Below are 23,060 nucleotides of genomic sequence, written 5' to 3'. Positions count from 1 at the left end.
CCTTTTGTTTTTAGGTTAACAAATTCTAAAGAAAGTGAAGTACTTAGCTACAAATTATAGAGCCCTTGTACCAGATCTGTGTGATGAGAGATAAAATCCTGACAAAGGAAATGAAGGAAGACCTACATACGTGAAGAGACACATTGGAAGACTCAACACAGAGAAGATGTCAATTTTCCTGACCGAGAGTTTAAACACAACTCCTATCAAAACCCCAGCCTGTTTTTTTGGTAGACACAGATAAGCTTAGTATATATGGAAAGGACCCTGACTACCTAAAATGCTTTAGGAAAATAAGAATAAATTAGGAAGGGTCCCTGTCCAGCTTATAATCTAGACACAGCAATCAAGACTGCTACAGTATTGGAGGGAGAGACACAAATAGAGGATCCAAAAATAGCGCCACCAGCCAGGGCAGCTGCTCTGACACAGGTGCAAAGGCAGCTCAGTGGAGGGGAGAGCTTTCCACACAGCGAGCAGCCTCCACCCAGCAGACCTGCTCCTGGACCCAGCCTCACACTGCAGCTCAGAGTGGACTTACATGTAAAGCTGTGAAACGAAGCAGGAAGAGAGTTCATGGCAACGATGGAATAAGATGGAAATCATCATGATAAATGCAATTACTTAAACGTACCAATTAATCTGCACCAATAGAAAAGCTTTCTTCTCTCGATGTAATTGTTCCCCTCTCATAAACACCCTGGCCTTGGGTTCCTAATCAGAACACTGTTTAGGCTTCTGCCTGAATCAGTGCTTCCTGAACAGCTATTCTTATTGATCTCAATAAAGGCTTGTTTTGTCTCACTTTGGCCTTCTATTTTTAGGTTATCAACAGGAACAAGAAAAGTGAGCAAAATGACATAGAAATTTTAAAAGATTAGGATCAGGAAGAAAAGAATAGATATGGGAGACAGCAAAAATACAGGTAATTGGAGTGCCTAAAGAAAAAAACTAGAAAAAGAAAGAGAAAGATTATTTAAAGATATAATTTAAGAAAACTTTCCAGAAATTAAAGCCTTGAATCTACAGATTGAAAACAAACCAGCTACTAGGAAATAATGACAAAGAAAAATAAACTGAGACATATACTAATAACGGTTATTTGACTTTAGAAATAAAGAAATAATTTTGGGGGGAGGGTAGGCAGATGAGAAGATCAGTTCATGTATAAGGAGAAAATTTAGGACAAATTCAGATCCTATATGAGGGCCAAGTAACTGCTTCAAAGATCTCAAGAAAAGAGCAATCCACCGGTTAGAATGGCTGCTGTCAACAGCCCAGAAAACAACGGGCATCGGTAAGGATGTGGAGAAAGTGGGACCGTGGTGCTCTGTTGGTGGGAACGACATTGGTGCCGTTACTGGGGAACACGGTACGGAGGGCCCCTTAAATAATCAAAATAGAGCTACCTCATGATCCAGCAATTCCACTTTTAGGAATGTATCCAAAAGATTTCAAAACAGGATCTCAATTAATAGTTGTCACCCATGTTCACTGTGGCCTTATCGTTCACAATAGTCAATAAGTGGGAGCAACTAAATGTTCCTTGACAGTTGCACAGATAAGCCACATGGCATGTACACATAGTGCGACATCACGCAGGCTTAGAAAGGCGTTCCTGTCAGACGCTGCAGTGTGGGTGGGTCTCAAGGACATTATGCCAAGCAAAATAAGCCAGTCACAAAAGGAAAAATACTGTATGATTCCACTCGTTTGGAGCTTCTACAGGAGTCACCATCATGAAAACAGAAAACACGTAGGGCTGAGGGGGGACAGTAGGTGCAATGGGTATTGCGGTTCAATTTTGCAAGATGAAGAAGTTCTTAGATCTGTTGCACAATGTGAATGTACTCAAATCCCATCTTAATTAAACTAGAAAGTTCACTGGCCGAGGGGGTCCACTGCTAATTGCTTAAAAAACTCTTTCCATGAAGTAGTTATTGGGCGTGCTTGAATTTTTTTAATAATTGAGATTAAATATTAAAGCCTTTTATGGACTGAACTGCATCACCCCCAAATCGATATGTTGGAGCCTTAACCTCTAATGTAACTGTATTTGGACACAGGGCCCTTAAAGAGGTAATTCAAGTTAAATGAGGTCAAAAGGAGGGCCCTAACCCAGTAGGATCAGGTCCTCATAAGAAGAGGAAGGGATACCAGATCTCTCTGTCTTCCTCTCTTCCTTTCTCTCTCTCTCTCTCTCTCTCTCTCTCTCTCTCTCTCTCTCTCTCTCTCTTTCTCTCTCTCTCTCTCTCTCTGCCCCTCTCTCTGAGCACACAGAAGGAAGGCCAGGTCGCACAGGGAGGAGGCGGGCGTCTGCAGCCAGGTGGTGAGGTCTCCCCACACACCAGCCCTGGGTGTCCTGACCGCGCCCCTCCAGCCCCGGAGCCCTGAGGAACGGGTTCCTGTTGTCCAGGCTCCATTCCGCCCAGCAGGCTAATGAATAGACAGCCCCGAAGTCAGACAACTGCTTCTACCCGCCCCCCCCCCCCCCGCCCCCGCACCCCATTCGGTGAGGCTATGACCTTGGGCAGGTCGCGAAGCCTCTGAGCTTCAGGCTCCTGGCCTGTGAGGACCTGTGAGCGCGCCCACGGGCCGGGCCGGGGCGTGGGCAGGGGGAGGAGCCACTGGCACTGAGCGCGGCAGGCGCGGGGCGGGCGCGGCAGGCGCGGGGCGGGCGCGGGGCGGGCGCGGGAGGCGCGGGGCGGGCGCGGGAGGCGCGGGGCGGGCGCGGGAGGCGCGGGGCGGGCGCGGGGCGGGCGCGGGGCGGGCGCGGGGCGGGCGCGGGGCGGGCGCGGGAGGCGCGGGGCGGGCGCGGGAGGCGCGGGGCGGGCGCGGGGCGGGCGCGGGGCGGGCGCGGGGCGGGCGCGGGGCGGGCGCGGGAGGCGCAGGGAAATGCGCTCAGCAAGGCAGCCCTCGAGCCGCCTCGGGGCGGCAGGAGGCGGTGCAGGCGCCCGTGCCCCTCCTCCCCGGGAGCTGGGGTGGAGGGGACAGGTCCCGGGATCTAAACTCTGCTTGAAGTGAGCCCCGTGGCCAGCAGGGCCCGGGCCCACCGTTCCTGCGCCCGCCCGGGGGGCCTGCGTCCCAGCTGCCGGCGCCTGGCTTTGGTGACGGAGTCGCCAGCAGCCGCGCCTTGAACCTGAACCTGAGACCGCGTGTTTCCCCCGAAGCAGCTCCAGCGAGAACCGAAAACCGAGCCGGCCGCCAGGGGGGACTGGGTCACTGAGGGCTCAGCCACAGGAGCCCGAGGCCCAGCGTGGGGGCTGCCTCTCGCAGCGCGTGGACCCCGCAGCCAAGAACCCCCGCCGCTGCGGGGCTGTGTCCAGGAGGACATGGCAGACTCTGGCTCCCCGGTGGGGGGCTCTCCTCTGGGCTCCCCGCCCACCCAGGAGCCTCCCAGTGAGACGGGCCTGCCCCAGCTCCCCCGCAGGGCGTGCCAGTGTGCCCAGCCCCCAGCTCCTCTCCCGGGGGCTCCTGCCCCGGGTAGCAGGCGGCCGGCTGGCGGAGGCCCTGGCGGGAGGCCGGCGCTGCCCTCTCCCCGGCAGCTCTCTCAGCTGCGCCCGGACTCGTCCACCCGTTAATCCGGGATGTCAGCGAGGGATGACCGAGCACACGAGGTCCGCTGAGGCCGCGGATGGCCTGTTTCTCTCCCGGGCCTCATCGCCTCCCTTCTTTCCTGCAGAGAAATGACTCCCCACCACCGCCCCGGGGGGAGGGAGCAGGTGAAATGCTTACCAGCCTGAAGGCTGACATCCTGAGACAGCGACAGCCCGACAGATCTCAAAGCCTGTGCAGAGAGAGGGCAGGTCATCAGTCCTCCGCCCCGACCGCCCTGCAGGGCCCAGTGGTCTTCTGCCAGTGCCAGCGGGATGCCTGGCTGGGCCAGGGATCTGGGGCCTGGAGCCTGGGGCCTGGAGCCTGGGATCTGGAGCCTGGAGTCTGGGGCGGGGGGGGGCCTGGGGCCTGGGGTCTGGAGCCTGGGGCCTGGAGCCTGGAGTCTGGGGTGGGGGGCCTGGGGTCTGGAGCCTGGAGCCTGGGGTCTGGAGCCTGAGGCCTGGAGCCTGGGGCCTGGCACCTGGGGCCTGGGGCCTGGAGCCTGGGGCCTGGAGCCTGGGGTCTGGAGCCTGGGGTCTGGAACCTGGGGCCTGGAACCTGGGGTCTGGGGTCTGGAGCCTGGGGTCTGGAGCCTGGGGCCTGGAACCTGGGGTCTGGGGTCTGGGGTCTGGAGCCTGGGGCCTGGAGACTCCCACCTTGAGTGTGGACTTAATGATCCACTTCTGACAAATGTGATCAGGGTGGAGCGGTGACCACAGCTTCTAAGCTGGGAGTGACAGGCTCTGTGCTCCCTGCTCTCGCTCAGACGCCCTGGCTACCATGTCTGAGGACTCGGCAGCCCTAAGCAAAGGCCATGTGGTGAGGAACGAGGTCTCTAGTCCACAGTCAATGATCTCGATCTCGGAAGCAGATCGTCCAGCCCCAGGCAAGGGGTCATCACCACGACTGAAACCTGTTATGTCTGAATTTTACTCCCCCCACATTCCTGTGTTGAAGTCCTAACCCTTCGCTCCTCAGAACGGGACTGTATTTGGGGACAAGGCCTTTAAAGAGGTGACGAAGTTAAAGCAAAGCTGCTAGGGTGGGTCCTAATACAACAGAAGAGGAAGAGGTACCAGAGGTGCGCATGCATAGAGGGGTGACCACATGCGCACAAAGCAGCCAGCGGGCAGCTGTCTGAAAGCCGGGAAGAGGCCTCCACAAAACAACCTCCCAGCACCTTGGCCTTGGCTTCCAGCTGCCGCACCCTCAGAACATAAGTTCCGCCCAAGCAAACTATACAAACCTCATGAGCGTCCCTGGCACAGAAATGACAACTAAGCTGCTCTTAGATTTGTGACCCTCAGAAACTGTGTGAGAGAATAAATATTTGTAGTTTAAGCTGCAAAATGTTGGAGTAATTTGTGATGCAGCAATAAATAACTAATACAGGTCTCACATCTTCATTCATCCTCACTCTTCTGGACTTTTCTCCCCGCAGAGAGATAAATTCAGGCCTTGTCTATTCTAAAATGAATTTTCTTGGCCTCATTGACACCTCCCAGTTATTGTCCTCCCCTTGTTTTTGCCCCAGAGCTGAGTTGCTTGAAAAAGTTGCCCAAGATCCAAGATGGTAGCAGGGTAGGTAGAAGCTACACTAACCCCTTCCCAGGATCAAACTGGAATTACAACTAAATTATATAAAAATCATCCTCAGTAACCAACCGAAGACTAGCTGAAGAGAAGCCGTATAACCAAGGATTTACAGAAGTCACATCAAGATTGGCAGCAAGGGCTGGCCAGGCTCCACAGGCAGCGGCTAAGGTGCAGGAGGAATATCTCAGCTGAGGGGAGCTCCCCCTGAGAAGGGTGGGGCCTAAACCCAAAGTGGGCTCCCCAACCCAGTGCATGAGATCCAGGAAGAAGCAGCCACATGATATCCAGCTGTGAAAAGAAGCAGGGTTTCTGTCTGCCAGGTGGAGATGGCTAGAGACACAGGCACCCTCTTAAAGGGCCAGTGCACAAAATTCCATTCACAGCCACTCACCCTGGGCTTCAGCAGAAGGAGGGCAGAGCGGACTAGAGTTTCAGAAGAAGAGTCTGGGGTTTGTGGCCCTGGGGAGACAGCTGAAGGGTCAGCCACTCAGATCCATGTGGAGTCATTCCCTCACACCAGAGACACCATCCTTCCTGGGCAGAGCACTCCCATCCACAGGGCATCGGCATGGAGGGAAGCAATAGCCCCACCCCCTGGAATTTCTCTCACTTCACCCTGTGGACTTTACACCCTGCTGAGAAGTTCAGCCAGGAGCTCTTTCCATGACAGCCTAACAGGCAGCCAGCAGGTGGAGGCAGGTAGAGCCAGATCTCTGGGTGCTTTGGGTCTTTTGCTGAACAACCCTGAGCCCGGTGCTGGTAAAAGTCAGCCTTGGTGCACAGCTTGGTCCTTCCTGTGTGCACCCGGAGCCAGAAGAGGCAGCCACAAACTGTGGATCACTGATACCTCCACTCAGGTGCCCAGGGTCAGCCACAGGCAGCATATGACATTGGCCTGCATCAGAGTCCTTCCCAAGAGCCCCTGAACCAACACACCCAGTGGCTAGCTTCAGACAGTACAGAGCAGGACCCAGTAAGCTTCCCAAGCAGCACACCCACAGGGAGATCTCAGCAGGCACCATCCCTGATGAGGCGGATTCTGCTCTGTGTGGTCAGCACTTGCACAGCAGCTTGCCTGCCATGCTGGGGGTTAAGCCTCACAGTCAGCCAGCCTGAGGGTCAATCCCATGCACAAGTGGGCCAATAGCAATCAAGACACAATTTTAACAGGAGGGCTCATATAACCCACACAAAGGACATCCTGAGAGCACCCAGCTCAGGAGATCAAGAAGACTGTTCCCCTGGATCCCACAGGACACCTACTACATAAGGCCACCCTACCATGACTGGGAGTCATAGCAGATCTACCTAATACATAGAAACAAACACAAAGAGACAGCCAAAATGGGGAGATAAAGAAACAGGCCCCAAATTAAAGAACAAGAGAATTCTCCAGAAAAAGAGCTAAATGAAATGAAGGAAAGCAATTTATCAGATATAAATTTCAAAGTAATGGTTATAAGGATGCTTAACAGCTTAAAATGGACATCCTATCTAATAACAGAGAAACATGGTAATTAACCGTAACTTCACTACCCTTCCCATTGGCTAATCAGTGAGATATGCAAATTAACTGCCAACCAAGATGGCGGCCGGCAGGGCAGCCAGGCAGCTGAAGTGAACAGGAGGCTTGCTTGCTCCAGTGACGGAGGAAGCCAACGTTCCCCACCTGCCGCTGCTGGCCTCTGAGCTGCACTCTACGTAACAATGTTGCAATTATAGAAGCTAAATAAACCCCAGAAACCAGCTTTCAGCCGTCAGAGCTGGAGCGAGCAGGACTGCAACAGTGTTACAATTATAGAACCCAAACAAACCCAGATACCTGCTTTCAGCAGCCGAGGTCTCAGAGCTAAAGCCACCTCTCAGCTCCAGTGACAGCCATAGAAGGTAAATAAATCCCAGAATTAAAAAAAAAGTAAAAAAGGAAAGGTTGGGAGCTTCAGTCACCCGCCAGCCTGAAAACGACCCTCAGCCCCTCACCCAGACTGGCCAGGCACCCCAGTGGGGACCCCCACCCTGAAGGGGGTGTGACCAGCTGCAAACAGCCATCATCGCCTCATCCAGGCTGGCCAGGCACCCAAGCGGGAGCCCCACCCTGATCCGGGACATCCTTCAGGGCAAACCAGCCAGCCCCCACCCATGCACCAGGCCTCTATCCTATATAGTAAAAGGGTAATATGAAAACTGACCCTAACAGCAGAAAGACTGGGAATGACTGGTCACTATGACACACACTGACCACCAGGGGGCAGACGCTCAATGCAGGAGCTGCCCTCTGGTGGTCAGGTCGCTCTCACATGGGAGGAGCTCTGCTCAACCACAAGTCAGGCTGATGGCTGCCAGTACAGTGGTGGTGGTGGGAGCCTCTCCTGCCTCCTCAGCAGCGCTAAGGATGTTCGACTGCAGCTTAGGCCTCCTCCCTGCTGGCAAGCGGACATCCCCCGAGGGCTGCCGGGTTGCCAGAGGGATATCTGATTGCCATCTTAGGCCCAATCCCCTGGGGAGTGGGCCTAAGCCAGCCAGTGGTCATCCCCTGAAGGGTCCCAGACTCCCCCCCCCCCACCCCCCCGCCGAGTGCACAAATTTTTGTGCACCAGGCCTCTAGTAGATATTATTAAAAAGGACCCATCAGAAATTAATAATACAATATCTGAAATGAAGAATACACTGGAAGGAATAAACAGGTTGGATGAAGCAGAAGATCAAATTGGCAATTTGAAAGACAAAGTAGGGGGAAAACCCCCAATGAGATCAGCAAAAAGAAAAAAAATATATATATATATGAATATTTTAAGGGACATTTGGGACAACATGAAGCATAACAATATCCACACCATAGGGGTACTAGAAAGGGAAAAGAGAGAACAAGAAATTAAGAACCTATTTGAAGAAATGACTGAAAACTTTCCTAACTTGGTGAAGAAAAAAGACACACAAGTCTAGGAAGTGTGGAGAGTCCCAAACAAGATCAACCCAAAGAAGCCCACACCAAGACATATCATAATGAAAATGGCAAAGATTAAAGACTAAGAGAGCATCTTAAAAGCTGCACGAGAAAGGCAGTTAGTTACCTACAAGGGAGCGCCCATAAGACTGTCAGCTGATTTTTCCATGGAAACATTTCATGCCAGAAGGGATTGGCATGAAAAATTCAAAGTGATAAAAAGCAAGGACCTACAACCAAGACTAGTTTACCCAGTAAGGCCATCATTTTTAAAAGGAGGAAAAATAAAGAGCTTCCCAGACAAAAAAAAAAAAAGTTAAAGGAGTTTGTTACCACCAAACCAGTATTGTAAGAAATGTTAAAGAGCCTTCTAGAAGAAGATGAATAAATGGCAATAAATATGTTCCTATCATTAATCACTTTAAATGTACATGGCTTAAATGTTCCAATAAAAAAAAAATCATATGGTAGCTGAATGGTTAAGAAAACAAGACCCTTGCCCTAACCGGTTTGGCTCAGTGGATAGAGTGTTGGCCTGTGGACTGAAGGGTCCCAGGTTCGATTCTGGTCAAGGGCATGTACCTTGGTTGCGGGCACATCCCCAGTAGGGGGTGTGCAGGAGGCAGCTGATCGATGTTTCTCTCTCATTGATGTTTCTAACTCTCTATCCCTCTCCCTTCCTCTCTGTAAAAAAAAAATCAATAAAATATTTTTTTAAAAAAGAAAACAAGACCCATATATATGCTGTGTACAAGAGACCCACTTCAGAACTAAAGATACTCACAGACTAAAAGTAAAGAGATGGAAAAAGACATTCCATGCAAATGGAAAAGGAAAAAAACCTGGGGTAGTAATACTTATATCTGACAAAACATACTTTAAATCAAAGGCTATAGTGAAAGACAAAGAAGGATACATAATGATAAAGGGAGCAATCAAACAAGAGGATTTTAACACCCAATTGACATCAGTGGATAGATCTTCCAGACAACACAACAAGGATATGGCAGCCTTAAATGACTCACTAGGTCAGATGCTTCCATTGACATCTTCAGAGCATTTCACCCTAAAGCAGCAGAATATACATTCTTTTCAGGTGCACATGAAACATTTTCTAGGATAGGCCACATGTTAGGACACAAAAGAAGTCTCAATAAATTTAAGAAGATTGAAATCATATCAAGCATTTTCTCTGACCATAATGCTATGAAACTAGAAATCAGTCACAAAGAAAAAACAAAAAACCTGAAAAACACACAAGACATGAAGGCTAAATAACATTTTACTAAACAATGAGATCAGGGAATAAATATAACGACATTTTGAAATAAATGAAAATGAGAACATAACAACCCCAAATCTATGGGACACCAGGAAAGCAGTCCTAGGAGGAACATTCACAGCATTACAAGCCTACCTCAAGAAACAAGAAAAATCTCAAAAAAATAAAATGACTTTACATTAAAGGAACTTGAAAAAGAACAACAAACAGAGTCTAAAGTGACCAGAAGGAAGGAAATAATAAAGATCAGAACAGAAACAAACAAAATAGAGCCTAAAAAATACAAAAGATCAATAGTTGTTTCATTATAAAGATAAGCAAGATTAACAAGCCTTTAGCCAGACTCATCAAGAAAAAAAAAAAATAGAAAAGACCCAAATAAACAATGGGACTCCATCAAAATAAAAAGTTTCTGCTCAGCAAAGGAAACCATCCACAAAATGAAAAGACGGCCCATTGAATGGGAGAACATATTTGCCAATGATACATCTGATAAAGGTTAATATCCAAAACTTATAAAGAACTTATATAGCTCAACACCAAGAAAACAAACAATCCAATTTAAAAAAATGGGCAAACCCCTGTTTGGGGTCAGCGTCCGGGAGGCGGTGTGGAGACGGATAGGAGGCATGAGGGCCACCTACGTGGGCGCTGGGTGTGGGGTTCAGTCCTCGACGGGTCTCCCAACCATGGCCACGAGGTCACCCTCACGGTTCCCTGGGGCAGCCCCTCCATGGGAATGGCTTGCTGCGCAGCCTCATCTTCCAGGTCCTGCCTCTGGAGCCCTGGGCACAGCCCGGCAGGACTCCGTGATGTGGAAAAAGTACAATAAAATGTGAAATGTGGGCCCTGCAAAAAAAAAAAAAAAAAAAAAAAAAATGGGCAAAGGACCTAAATAGACACTTCTCTAAAGAAGACAAACTGATGGTCAGTAGACATATGAAAGATGCTCAACATCACTAACCATTAGATAAATGCAAATTAATATCATAATGAGGTGTCACCTCACACGTGTCAGAATGGCTATCATCAATAAATCAACAAACAAATGCTGATGAGGATGTGGAGGAAAGGGAACCTTCATGTGCTGTTGGTGGGATGTAGCCACTGTGGAAAGCAACATGGAGTTTCCTCAAAAATTTTAAAATGGAACTCTCTTATGACACATTGATTCCATTTCTTGGAATTTACCAAAATAAACCCAAAATTCTAATTTAAAAGAATGTATGCACCCCTATGTTCATTGCACTGTTATTTACAATAGCTAAGATTTGGAAGCAGCCCGTGTCCACTAGTAGATGAGTGAATAAAACAGCTGTGGTATAAGCCAGTCAGAAAAAGGTGGCAAGTACCATATGATTTCACTCCTTTGTGGAATCTAATGAACAGTGTGAACTAACAAGCAAAATAGAGACGGACTCAGATAGAGAGCAGGCTGACAGCTGTTGGGGTGCATGGAGTGGCTGTTTTGGGGCGAGTGGAGGGATTGAGCAAGAAAGAATAAAAGGGAAAGAACTCATGGACATGGACAACAGTGTGGTGACTGCTGGGAATGGGTGGGGGGATGTGGAAGAGGGTACAGGGGGATAAATGGTGATGGACAAAGACTTGACTTGGGTGGTGAACACACACACAGTGCACAGATGATATGAAATTGTGTACCTGAAACCCGTGTAAATTTGTTAACCTGTGTCACCCAAAAAAACTTAATAAAAAGGAGAGGGGGAAAAAGAAAACATTGGCTCATCATGCTGCCTCCACTATCTCACCCCTCTTGCCTTCCCAGCCCTGGGTCACATGCCTGTACCCACAAACATGACACTGACCCCTCCAGGGCCAATGTTGTCCAGTCCTACAGCTTCACTTGTTCTTGCTCGCCATGCGCTCTTTCCTAACCACATCCCCTTGGCTTCTAAATGACTTCATTTCCCTGCCTTCCTTTTGCCTCTGGGACACCTTCAATCCTGCCCTAAGGACCTTTCCCTCGCCTTGGCCTCTTGGTGTCTGAGGGATATGCTAATTGTTGTGTTTTGTTTTTTTTCTGTCTGGCATGCCTCCCTCTGATTTCTTTTAGGAAAATTCTCCTCCCCTTCTCTACACCGTTTTTCTGATGGTGACCATGAATTATGGTACCCCAGAAAGGGCATAAGATCCAAGCAAGGGCCAATCATAGGTTATCCATGTCATGTTCTAAATTGGGGGTTGGTTTTCCTCTTCAGTCTGAAAGTTATGCCAGAACTGCCAGGGGCTGTGGCACTATTTTTCTGAAAATAGCTGGTTTGAGAGAAAAAAGTTGGCAGGAAGAGAGGGAAGGAGACAAAAGACAGAAACCCTGTCTCTGCTTTTCTGTACTTTGATTATTTGAGCTAAGCTATTTGGATTCTGTCATCAAACAGAAATCCTCGCTAACCTGGTGGCCCGCATTCTGTTCTCTTTCAGCCTGCCCAGTCCCATTTTGCATTTCCAGCTTTTGCCAGGGCCATTGCCAGAGTCAAAGCACCACTGAGTTTCAACTAATTGTTTCCAACCTTCATCTTTATTCTGAGCTCCTGACACACCAAGGTCTGTTGCTTCAGCCATCTCCAGCAGATATGCCATGGGCTTATCAAACTCAACAGGACCACAGCAACTCATCTCCTCCATCCCCAAACATGCTCTTTCCTGCATTCTTTTTTTTTTTTTAAATATATTTTATTGATTTTTTACAGAGAGGAAGGGAGAGAGATAGAGAGTTAGAAACATCGATGAGAGAGAAACATCGATCAGTTGCCTCCTGCACACCCTCCACTGGGGATGTGCCTGCAACCCAGGTACATGCCCTTGACCGGAATCGAACCTGGGACCCAGCAGTCCGCAGGCCGACGCTCTATCCACTGAGCCAAACCGGTCTCGGCTTCCTGCATTCTTTTAGTTGTTGTTGTTAATCCTCACCCCAGGATATCTTTCCATTGATTTTTAGAGAGAGTGGAAGAGAGATGGAAAGACAGAGAGAAACATCAACGTGAGAGAAACACATCGATTGGTTGCCTCCTGCACAAGCCCTGACAAGGGCCAGGGCCCAAGGATCCTGCAACCAAGGTATGTGCCCTTGACTGGAATCGAACCTGGGATCCTTTGGTCTACAGGCCAATGCTCTATCCACTGAGCCAAACTGGCTAGGGCTTCCCTGCATTCTTAATGTCAAAAAATGAAACTATCAATTGTTGAAGAAAGCACTTGGGTCTTCCTATTATCCTCATATTAAAATGATTGCTAGGAACTGAATATTTTCTCTTAAAAACTTGAAGGTTCCTTGCCCAGCATGGCTCAGTGCTTGAGCATCAACCTATGAACCAGGAGGTCATAATTAGAGTCCTGGTCAGGGCACATGCCTGGGTTGTGGGCTCGATCCCCAGTGGGGGGTGTGCAGGAAGCAGCTAATCAGTGATTCTCTCTCATCATTAATGTTTCTCTCTCTCTCTTCCTCTCCCTTCCACTCTCTAAAAATCAATAAAAATATTTTTTAAAAGAAACATTTCTAAATAACATGAGTCAAATAAGCCTTAAGAAACATTTAAAAATATTTTCCACTAAATAGAACCAATTATAGAACCTATCAAAATTTGTGAAATGCAGTGAAAGCAGTTTTCAGAGGGAATACATTTTATAATATTGAATACATATATTAAAAAAGAAAAAATATCGAAAATAAATCATCTAAGCTTCCACCTTAGGAAACTATAGAAAGAAGAACAATATAATCTAAAAGCAAGAATAAGAAAATAGGTAATAAAAATTAGAGCAGAAATCATATGAAATTAAAAATAGAAATCAATAGAGAAAATCAATGAAACAAAAATCTGGTTCTTTTAAAACATTGACAAACTGATAATATCAGGCTAACCAAGAAAAAAGAGATAAGACTACAAATCTCAATTATAAGAAATGAAAAAGGGACAACCCTTGGACAATTAATCTGATCTCCTTGCTCTATAAAGACACAGATAGATTAAAAGTAGAGAAACAGAGAAAGATATACCATCTAATACTAACCAAAGGAAAGCTGGAGTAGGTCTACAAATTTTCAGAGCAAGGAAAATTATGAGAAATAAAGAGGGTAGTTATTGAATACTTAGCTATTGAATACTTAGCCTTTGAAAGGATAATAAAGGAATATTATGAACAACTCTATGCCTACAAATATAAGATGAAATGAACCAATTCTCTGAAAGATACAATCTACCAAAACTCACACAAAGAGAGGTTTTTAATCAAGATGGTGGGATACCTAAATGGCTTACTCAAATCCTCCCACAACAACATCAAAATCACAACCTAACTACAGAACAACCATCATATAGAATCACCTGAAATCTAGCTGAACACGAATCCTACAAATAAGACTATAAAGAACAACCACATTGAGAATGGTAGGAGGGGAAAGACAGGGAATATGTTGGGCCCACACCAAAGTGTGGCAATTAAAAATCAGGAGGAATATCTCAGCTGCAGAGATTCCTCCTGAAAAGTGAGAGGTCCCAAGTCCACACCTTGCCCTCCAGTGCATGATTCCAGTGCCAGGGAGAGAAGTCCCAGGAACTGCTGGCTGTAAAAACTGCCTAGTGAGACAAGAGCTGCTGAAGACCCAGGCATGGACTTACTCAAACTCACTTGCTCTAGTGCTGCGGCAGCAGCTCGAAAGGCATAAGGACATAGGGGGAGAAATGGAATTGTCTAGTAACAGGGCAAGAGTTGTAGGGGCAGCTTTCTCCTAGACAGAAGTGCTGGCAGAGGCCATTGTTCCTCTTCTGAGCCATCCCCTCACAGAGTCTCCATCAACCTAGCTCACACTGTTATTCATTGAAACCCTACCACACCCAACTTTTAGGCCCACACCCACACAAGCTATTTCCAGTAGCTTTTCCATTCAAATGGCCTGTCTTGGCTCATGCTTTGGACTTTCCTAAAATCTCTCAAACAAGCGGCATCTGGCTTCAGTGTACCCTGTACCTCTTGCTATGTGGTCCCAGGCCTGGCACCAGCAGCAACTGGCCTTGGTTCATAGCTTGGCCTCTCCTGGGCACCTCCAAGCTCAGCACAAGTCGAAGCCATCTGTAGGTTACCTTGCAACTCATGCTGGGAAGAACACAGGCAGTGGCTGACCTTGGCTTTCACCTCCAAGGAGACCCAAGAGAATTGCAGCCAGTGGACAGCTTCAGACCACAACCACCTCCACAAGCCACACACTCAAGAGGCAAACTCAACAGGCGCCAGAGACCTGCCGAAGTAAGTCCTGCTCTGTGGGGTCAGCTCCTGCACAGCTTATCCTCCATGGTGTTCTCAGTCAGTCACTGAAGCTGGTTGGTGTGGGGGAAAATCCCTCCCATTGAGGTGTCAATAGCAGTCAAGGCTCAACTACAACAGGAGGATATACACAGCCCACATGGGCAGAGGGCACAAGGAGTTCCCGGCTCAAGTGATCAGAGGCTGTACCACTGGACCCAACAGGACACCTACTACTCAAGGCCACTCTACCAAACCTGGGAGATGTAGCAACTCTATCTAACGCACAGAAACAAACACAGGAAGATTGCCAAAATGAGGGGACAAAGAAACATGCCCCAAAATGAAAAAACAGAACAAAAAGCCAGGGGGAAAAAGAAACAAAATGGAGATAAGCAATCTACCAGCTGCAGAGTTCAAAACACTGGTTATAAGGATGCTTAATGAACTTAGGGGAAAAGTAGATGAATTTAGTGAGAACTTAAAAAAAAAATAAAACACAGAAAAATGGAGTTAGAAAACATAAAAAAGGAACAGTCAGAAATAAAGAATACATTAACTAAAATGAAGAATACATTATAGGGAATCAATAGTAGAATAGATGAAGCAGAGGATCAGATCAGAGATTGGAAGATGAGGCAGCAGAAAACATACAATCAGAACAGCAAAAAGAAAAATATCCCTTCAAAATGAGGATAGTATAAGGAGCCTCTGGGACAACTTCAAGTGTATCAACATTCACATTATGGAGGTACCAAAAGGAGAGGAGATACAGCCAAAAATTGAAAACATATGTGAAAAAAATAATGATGGAAAACTTTCCTAATCTGGTGAAGGAAATAAACACACAAGTCCAGGAAGCTCAGAGAGTCCCAAACAAGAGGAACCCAAAGAGTCCCACACCAAGTCACATCAAATTGAAATGCCAAAGATCAAAAACAAAGAGAGAATATTAAAAGCAACAAGGAAAAAAATCAGTTAGTTACCTACAAGGGAACTCCCTAAAACTGTGAACTGATTTCTCAACAAACTTTTCAGGCCAGAAAGGATTGACATGAAATATTCAAAGTGATGAAAAGCAAGAACCTACAATCAAGATTACTCTACCCAGCAAAGCTATCCTTTACAACTGAAGGACAGATAAAGAGCTTCCCAGACAAGAAAAAGCTAAAGGAGTTCATTGCCATCAAACTAGTGTCACAAGAAATGTTAAAGGGTCTTCTTAGGAGAAGAAGAACATGAAGAAGAAGGAGAAGGAGTAGGAGGAGGAGGTGGAGGAGAAGGAGGAGAGAAGAAGGAGGAGAAGAAATAAAAAAAAATATGAATAATAGAGTGGCAATAAATACATCTCTATCAACAATTATTTTATTTTTTAAATCTTCAAATGAGGATATGTTTATTTATTTTTAGAGCGAGGAAGGAAGAGAGAGAAAAACATCCATTGGTTGCCTCCTGTACACACCCCAACTGGGTATTGAACCCACAACCTAGGTATATGCCCTAACCAGGAATTGAACCCGCAACCTTTTGGTGTATAGGAAGATGCTCCAATGAATTGAGCCACCCGACCAGGGCTCAAGGATTACTTTGAATGCAAATGTATTAAATGTTCCAATCAAGAGACATATGGAGGCTGAATGGTTAAGAATACAAGACCCTTACATATGCTGTCAACAAGAGACTCACTTCAGATCTAAAGACACAGACAGACTGAAAGTAAAGGGATGGAAAAAGATATTTTATGAAAATAGAAACAAACAAAACATTGGGGTAGCAATACTTATACCAGACAAAATAGATTTTTAAAACAAAGCCTATATAACAAGAGACAAAGAAGACCAGTAATTCCACTTCTGGGTATTTATCTGAAGAAAATTAAAATACTAAATCAACAAAGCATATATATCCATATGTTCATTGCAGCATTATTTACAAGAGGCGAGATATGGAAGGAACCTAAGTGTCCATCAGTAGATGAAAGGATAAAGAAGTGGTACATATATACAATGAAATATGACTCAGCCATAAAAAATGAAATCCTGCCATCTGCAACAACATGGATGGATCTAGATAGAGGGTACTGTGCTGAGTGAAATAAGTCAGACAGAGAAAGACAAATGCCAGATGATTTCACTTACACGTGGAATCTAAAAAACAAAATAAATGAACAAGCAGAACAGAAACAGACTCAGACACAGAGAACATTTTAATTGTTGCCAGATGGGAGGAGGTTTGGGATATGTGTGAAAAAGGTGAAGGGATTAAGAAGTACAAATTGATAGTTACAGAATAGTCATGGGAATGTAAAGTGCAACATAGGGAATCCCATATAATAAAAGGCTAATATGCAAAATGACCAAATGGCGGAATGACTGGTCATTGTAATGCACACTGACCACCGGGGGAAAATGCTCAATGCAGGAGCTGCCCTGGTGGTCAGTGTGCTCCCACAGCAGGAGCACCGCTCAGCCTGAAGCCCTGAGCCGGGCTCACGGCTGGTGAGCGCAGCGGCGGTGCCGGGAGCTTCTCCTGCCTCTGCGGCAGTGCTAAGGATGTCCGACTGCCAGAGGGCTCCCAGACTGCGAGAGGGCACAGGCTGGGCTGAGGGACGCCCGCCCCCCCCTCCCCCGGAGTGCATGACTTTCGTGCACTGGGCCTCTAGTATAGTCAATAATATTGTAATAACTATGTCTGGTGCCAGGTGGGTATTGAATTTATCAGGGTGATCACCTCATTAATTAGGTACATGTTTAATCACTGGATTTTATACCTGAAAGTAATATAATATTGTACATCAACTGTAATTAAAAAATAAAAAATTATTTAAAGTGAAAAACTCACATAAGGAGATGATTTCACCAATGATTTCTACCAAACGTTTAAGGAAGAAATGATACCAGTTCTTTACAATATCTTCCAAGAAACAGAAACACTGAGAACACTTTCTAATTCATTCTATGAGGCCTAATAGAAAATCCCTAATACAAAAATTACCCTAATACAAAAAATTAGATAAAAGACATTAAAAGAGAGGAAAAACTAGAGGCGCTCTCCCGTCACCCCCACCCTTCAGTGCCCTATCATCCTTCGCTTGGAAGAACAGAAGCCTCCCAAGTGGACTTGCTTCTGGTCTCTCCAAAAATCATCCTTCATTCCACCAATCAAGTGATTTTCTTTTAATCCTCACCCAAGGATTTGTTTTTATTGATTTTAGAGGGAGGGAGGTAGAGAGGAAGGACGAAAGAGGGAGAAGGAGAGAGAGAGAGAGAGAGAGAGAGAGAGAGAGAGAGAGAGAGAGAGAGAGAGAAACATCAATATGAAAGAGAAACATCGATCAGTTGCTTCCCATAGGCGCCCTGATGGGGGATCAAGTCCACAGCCTAGGTATGTACTCTGATCAGGAATGGCACCTGCAACCTTTGGTGTACAAGACGACATCCAACCAACGGAGCCACTCGGCCATGGCCCACCCACCAAGTGATCTTTAGAAGATGCAAAAAACTGGCCATGTCTTGCACCTTCACAGCTAAGAACATGCCACGCTTTTATGGCATTCAAGGTTTTTCAGGATCATGTTTTCAGCTTGCCTTGTATCTCACCTCTTCCCCCAGGTTGCACTGAATTTCATGCAATTCCTGAAATGTCCCATATATTCTCTTACTTCACTGTCTCTGTACTGGGTCTGATATGAGTGTGGAAAGAACACACACACATGCACATATGCACATACATACATACAGGCACAGACATCCTCACAGGCAGCAGCAATTTTCTACCTCAGCACTTAATCCTGTTTTTATGTGGCATTTCCCATAAAATGCCACATAAAAACAGTTTCTCTCCCATACTTGTGAGAAACTTAAGAGCAGGACTGTGCCTTATTTATCCCAATAAGGGCTCAGGACATGCTTGCTGAATGTAGGTATGTATGGGTGGGTGGGTGGATGGGTGGGTGGATGGATGGATGGGTTGGATGGATGGATGGGTTGGATGGATGGATGGGTGGTAGGTGGATGGATGGATGGATGGATGAATGCCTGGGTTGTGTGTGGGCTCAATCCCCAGGATGGGGCACGCAAGAGGCAGCCAATCAATAATTCTCTCTCACCATTGATGTTTCTATATCTCTCTCTCCCTCTCCCTTCCTCTCTGCAATCAATAAAAATATTTTTTTAAATGCATTCCTCAGGTATCACTGAGCTGGAATAGATAAGAGTAGACAAGAAAATGCTGAAAGGCGAGTGGGGAGGTGGGTCTGGGGAGAAAATCAAAGTGCTGCTGAGACCAGGATGAGATCAGAGTGCCGGGTGGCATGCAGGGCACTTTGCCCTGTGGGGACATCCCACCTCGAAGATAAGGAGACGGGATCTGAGAAGCAGAACCACCATGGAGACTGGTTTATGGATGCCAGCCCAGAGGGCCTGCCTTGGTGGCTGACACAGCTCTGCCCTAGGACGGGGGTAGTGAGCATTCTGTGGGCAGAAAGGGCATTGGGAACTGGGGGAGGGATCGAGACTGGAAGCTGTCCTAGGACACCAGCTAACTGCCCCTCCCCCACTTCCCCAGAGCCTCGCGTGGAATCCATCACTCCCAGGAGAATGAGAGCCAGCAGGCTGGTGGAGTGGAGGTCAGCACAGCCAGGAGGAGAGAGGGAGCTCGGCTGGGCCACCCCAGTCCAGACAGTCCAGACAGTCAGATATTGGCAGTTTCACTTGGGTCCGTCTAACAGAGGTGTTGATATATAAGTATTAATAAAAACGAGCTGTATTTGCCCGGCCGATGTACCTCAGTTGTTGAACGTCAGCCCATGCACCAAAAGGTTGCCAGTTCGATTCCTACTCAGGGCATATCCCGGGTTGCTGGCTCAATCCCTGATGAGGGGCCTGCAGGAGGCAGCCAAACGATGTTCTCTCTCATGGATGTTTCTATCTCCCTTTCCCTTCCTCTCTCTCTAAAAATGATCAATAAAATCACATTAAGAATAAAATAAAATAAAATAAAATAAAATAAAATAAAATAAAATAAAATAAAAACAAGGCATATTTGCCCTAGCCAGTGTGGCTCAGTTGGCTGAGGCCTTGTCCCATGCACCGAAGGTCGTGGGTTTGATTTGCGGGCAGGGCACATAGCCAGGTTGCGGGATCGATCCTCAGCTGGGGAGGAAACCAATTGATGTTTCTCCCTCTCCCTTCCTCTCTCTCTCAAATCAAGTTTACAAAAAGGTATGTTTGACAGTATAATGCCATTTTTGTTTTAAAACATAGGAGATGCAATGTATGAACATGAAGATACATCTTCTCTGGAGGTAATGATACGAAACGGTTGACAGTGGTTTCTTCTGGAGAGAGGGGCTGGGGTGGGAATAGAGGAGGGCGGCGGGGAGACCTTTCCTTCACATGTGGCTCCTTTCTGTCACATCCGCTTCTCCCTGTGCCCAGATTGCTTTCGTTCCTTACATCACTGCCCACTGCCCACCGGCTGTCCCGCGCGCTTCAAGCCTGCCCCTCCCCAGGTAACCACCGCCTGCAAAGGTGAGCACAGGCTCAGTGAGGGGGACGGAGGAGCTGAGGGCAGCAGCAGCCCCCTGGCTGGGAGCTCCGGTGGTGCCTGGCATGGCTGTGTACACGGGGAAGGGCTTCTGGGCCCGGATTCTGAGCCCTCCATGTGCCCGATGCAGCCAGCGATGGCTCAGCTCCTCTCTGCAGCCCAGGCCCCAGAGGAGACCTCCCTCTGCTGAAAGGGAGTCCTACCCCAACAGGATGGCCCCGCGGAAGGGTGACGTCCACAGGGGGCTGTGCCCATGAAGACATGCCCCTGAGAGCGCCCCTGGCCCAGAGACAAGATGTTCCTGGGTCCTCACCAGGGGCCCTGCTCTTCTGCCCAGGTGAGCCCAGGGGGCATGTGCAGCCACAGCCCATCCGGTCTTCCCTTAGTGGGCACAGGGCCTGATTGCCGCCACTGCCCAGACCTTGCCGGTGACAGTGTGGAGTGGAGGGACCCCACGCGGGACTGTGACTTTCTTCCCTCTGCCCCTGTGTGCTGCTGTAGCCCAACCATCCCCTGCTCTGCACCCTCTGCTCAGCACCCCCTGCTCTGCACCCCCTGCTCTGCACCCCCTGCTCTGCACCCTCTGCTCAGCACCCCCTGCTCTGCACCCCCTGCTCTGCACCCCCTGATCAGCAACCCCTTGATCTGCACCCCCCTGCTCTGCACTCCCTGCTCTGCACCCCCTGCTCAGCACCCCCTTGATCTGCATCCCCCTGCTCTGCACCCCCTGCTCTGCATCCCCCACCCCAGCCCTGGCTCTGCACCTTCCCCACAGCCTCCTTCTCAGACTGCGCCAACCTGGCTGTTTGGCCCTTTGTTCTCCACCTCTGACTTCCTGAGGCCTGTGCCCCGCGTGGGGCCCCTTTTCCTTTGCGCAGTCTCACCTGGACCCCTGCAATGAAGGAATGCGCTGCCTGCTGTTTGACTAAGGAAGGAAGAGGAGAGGGCTAAAATGGCTCTGGTTTAGAAACTCGACTTCATTCCCAGCTTTTCTTCTGCTACAAACTACCCCAGACCTTCATTCAACATACATTTGCCAAGTGCCGGTTCCCTGCAGCCTGGGGGAGTGAGAATCAGGCGGGAACCCCTGAGGCGGTCCAGCCCCTCCCTCCAGATCAGTGGTTCTCAACCTTCCTAATGCCGCGGCCCTTTAATACAGTTCCTCATGTTGTGGTGATCCCCAACCATAAAATTATTTTCGTTGCTCCTTCATAACTGTAATGTTGCTACTGTTATGAATCATAATGTAAATATCTGATACGTAGGATGTATTTAGGAGACCCCTGGAAAGGGTCGTTCAACCCCCAAAGGGGTCGCGACCCACAGGTTGAGAACCGCTGCTCCAAATGCTCACCGTCCAGTGTCACTGAGCAAAGCGTTACCCACCTCACCTCAGTGTTCTCCCTGTGACAAGCACGCCCACCAGTTCCCCTCCTTGCGATGCAGACTGAGTGGGAATGTGCAAGCCAGAGCCTCACATCGCCGCGGAGTTATGTGAACGTCCAGGTGACGCGAAGTGTCTGCCCTCCTGGCACAAGCCCTGCCAAGGATGCAGCAGATGCTGCAGGGCCCACGACAGACACACGGGTGGGTCCTCCTGCGAGGCCCTGGGCCAGCCAGCAGGTGCTCAGGCCAGTGATGGGCTCCCGGGGGAGTGCGCACAGCTGAGCGGCTCGTGGGGGGAGGGGCACGCCAGGCCTAGAGAGCCCACACAGAGTTTTGGTTTTCTTCACACTAAAACCCTCAACTGAGTTCAGGGGTTTGATGGGTTAGAACAAAATTCAAGTCCAGAGCTAGAGAGTGCAACCTGAGGGGGAGCCTGCTTGTGGGGAACAAACACCCACTTTAGATTTGGGACGGGGCCCACCGCCGCCAGGAGCCCGACCTCGGCCAGTCCCTACCCATGTCCCATCTCGGATTCCTCCTCTGTGCGGCCACTCGGGGAGGCAGCATGGGAGCCCACGTGGTGGCCCCTCAGGCACCCCTGTCCCCAGAGGAGGCTTGGAGACCAGGCAGGCAGGGTCCTTCCTCCCGCCCGGCCCAGGCCATCCCCAGGGGACTAACTTGATCCTTCACAATGGTCCAGGTGGGCACCCATGGATGTGCCTGGGGCCACCAGGAAGCTGCTGGGCAGGGCAGCCGCAACCCCCACCATCCCCTCTGCCAGCAAAGCTGCCTGGGGCAGACGCCAGGAGAGCTGGCCCCCAGCCCGATGGACCAGGCTCCGGCTGCCCTTCCTGGTACCCAGTCAGCTCTCTGCTCCGTAGGCCTGTTCCACCTGCCTCCAGTGAGCCCTTCAGCAGTTCCCCACCCCTGGCCTCCCAACTTCCCACTGCCCAGCCACCTCCTCCTTCCTCCTCCCAGCCCGCAGGACTAGGCCTGTAGGCAGCCCCGGCCTCCCACAGGCAGAGGCCCTGGTGCTCCCTTACCTTGTCGGCTCTCCTCTCCCCTCCACCCAGGCCTCTGAGAGAGCAGGGCAGGGAGAGCAGGAAGAAGCAGGGGCCCAGGAGGAAATGGCCCGGCACTCTGGGCCCACGTCATTTATGGCTGGACCTTGTCCTCGGTGCCCAGGCACGCCCACGCCACGGCCCCTGCAGCTGAGGCAGCCTCCGGCCCCCTGCTCTTTAACCCGGCCCTTCAGCAGTCTCACAGGCTCCTGCTCACAGACCTGTCGCTGGCCATCGCGAAAGCCCTGGTGACAAGGAGCTGGTCACTCAGGGCTCTCAGGACCTTCCCAGGCGCCACGGGGACCCCAGGAAACTTTCAGCAGGACCCGTGTCCTGACGTGAGGCACACGAGGGGAGCTGGGTCAGCCAGGAAGCCGCAGAGCAGAGC

At 48.9% G+C, this 23,060-nt stretch overlaps 1 protein-coding gene across 1 annotated transcript in view; it reads right to left on the bottom strand.

The window, feature by feature from the left end:
* Positions 1–22,760, bottom strand: part of MYO7B (myosin VIIB) — a 90,307-nt gene extending 67,547 nt beyond the window's left edge. Inside the window, exons 1-2 of the mRNA XM_036320702.1 lie at positions 22,655–22,760; positions 3,736–3,787 (exon numbers count right to left, since the gene is read on the bottom strand). Coding sequence (XP_036176595.1) covers positions 3,736–3,753 — 18 coding nt within the window. The 5' untranslated portion in view covers positions 3,754–3,787; positions 22,655–22,760. The remainder of the gene's footprint in view (positions 1–3,735; positions 3,788–22,654) is intronic.
* Positions 22,761–23,060: the final 300 nt, after the last annotated feature.

Source organism: Myotis myotis, unplaced genomic scaffold (assembly GCF_014108235.1).
Source record: "Myotis myotis isolate mMyoMyo1 unplaced genomic scaffold, mMyoMyo1.p scaffold_m19_p_8, whole genome shotgun sequence".
NCBI classification, from domain to species: domain Eukaryota; kingdom Metazoa; phylum Chordata; class Mammalia; order Chiroptera; family Vespertilionidae; genus Myotis; species Myotis myotis.
Note: the sequence above shows the minus strand (reverse complement) of the source record. Positions and strands in the feature narration are given on the sequence as shown.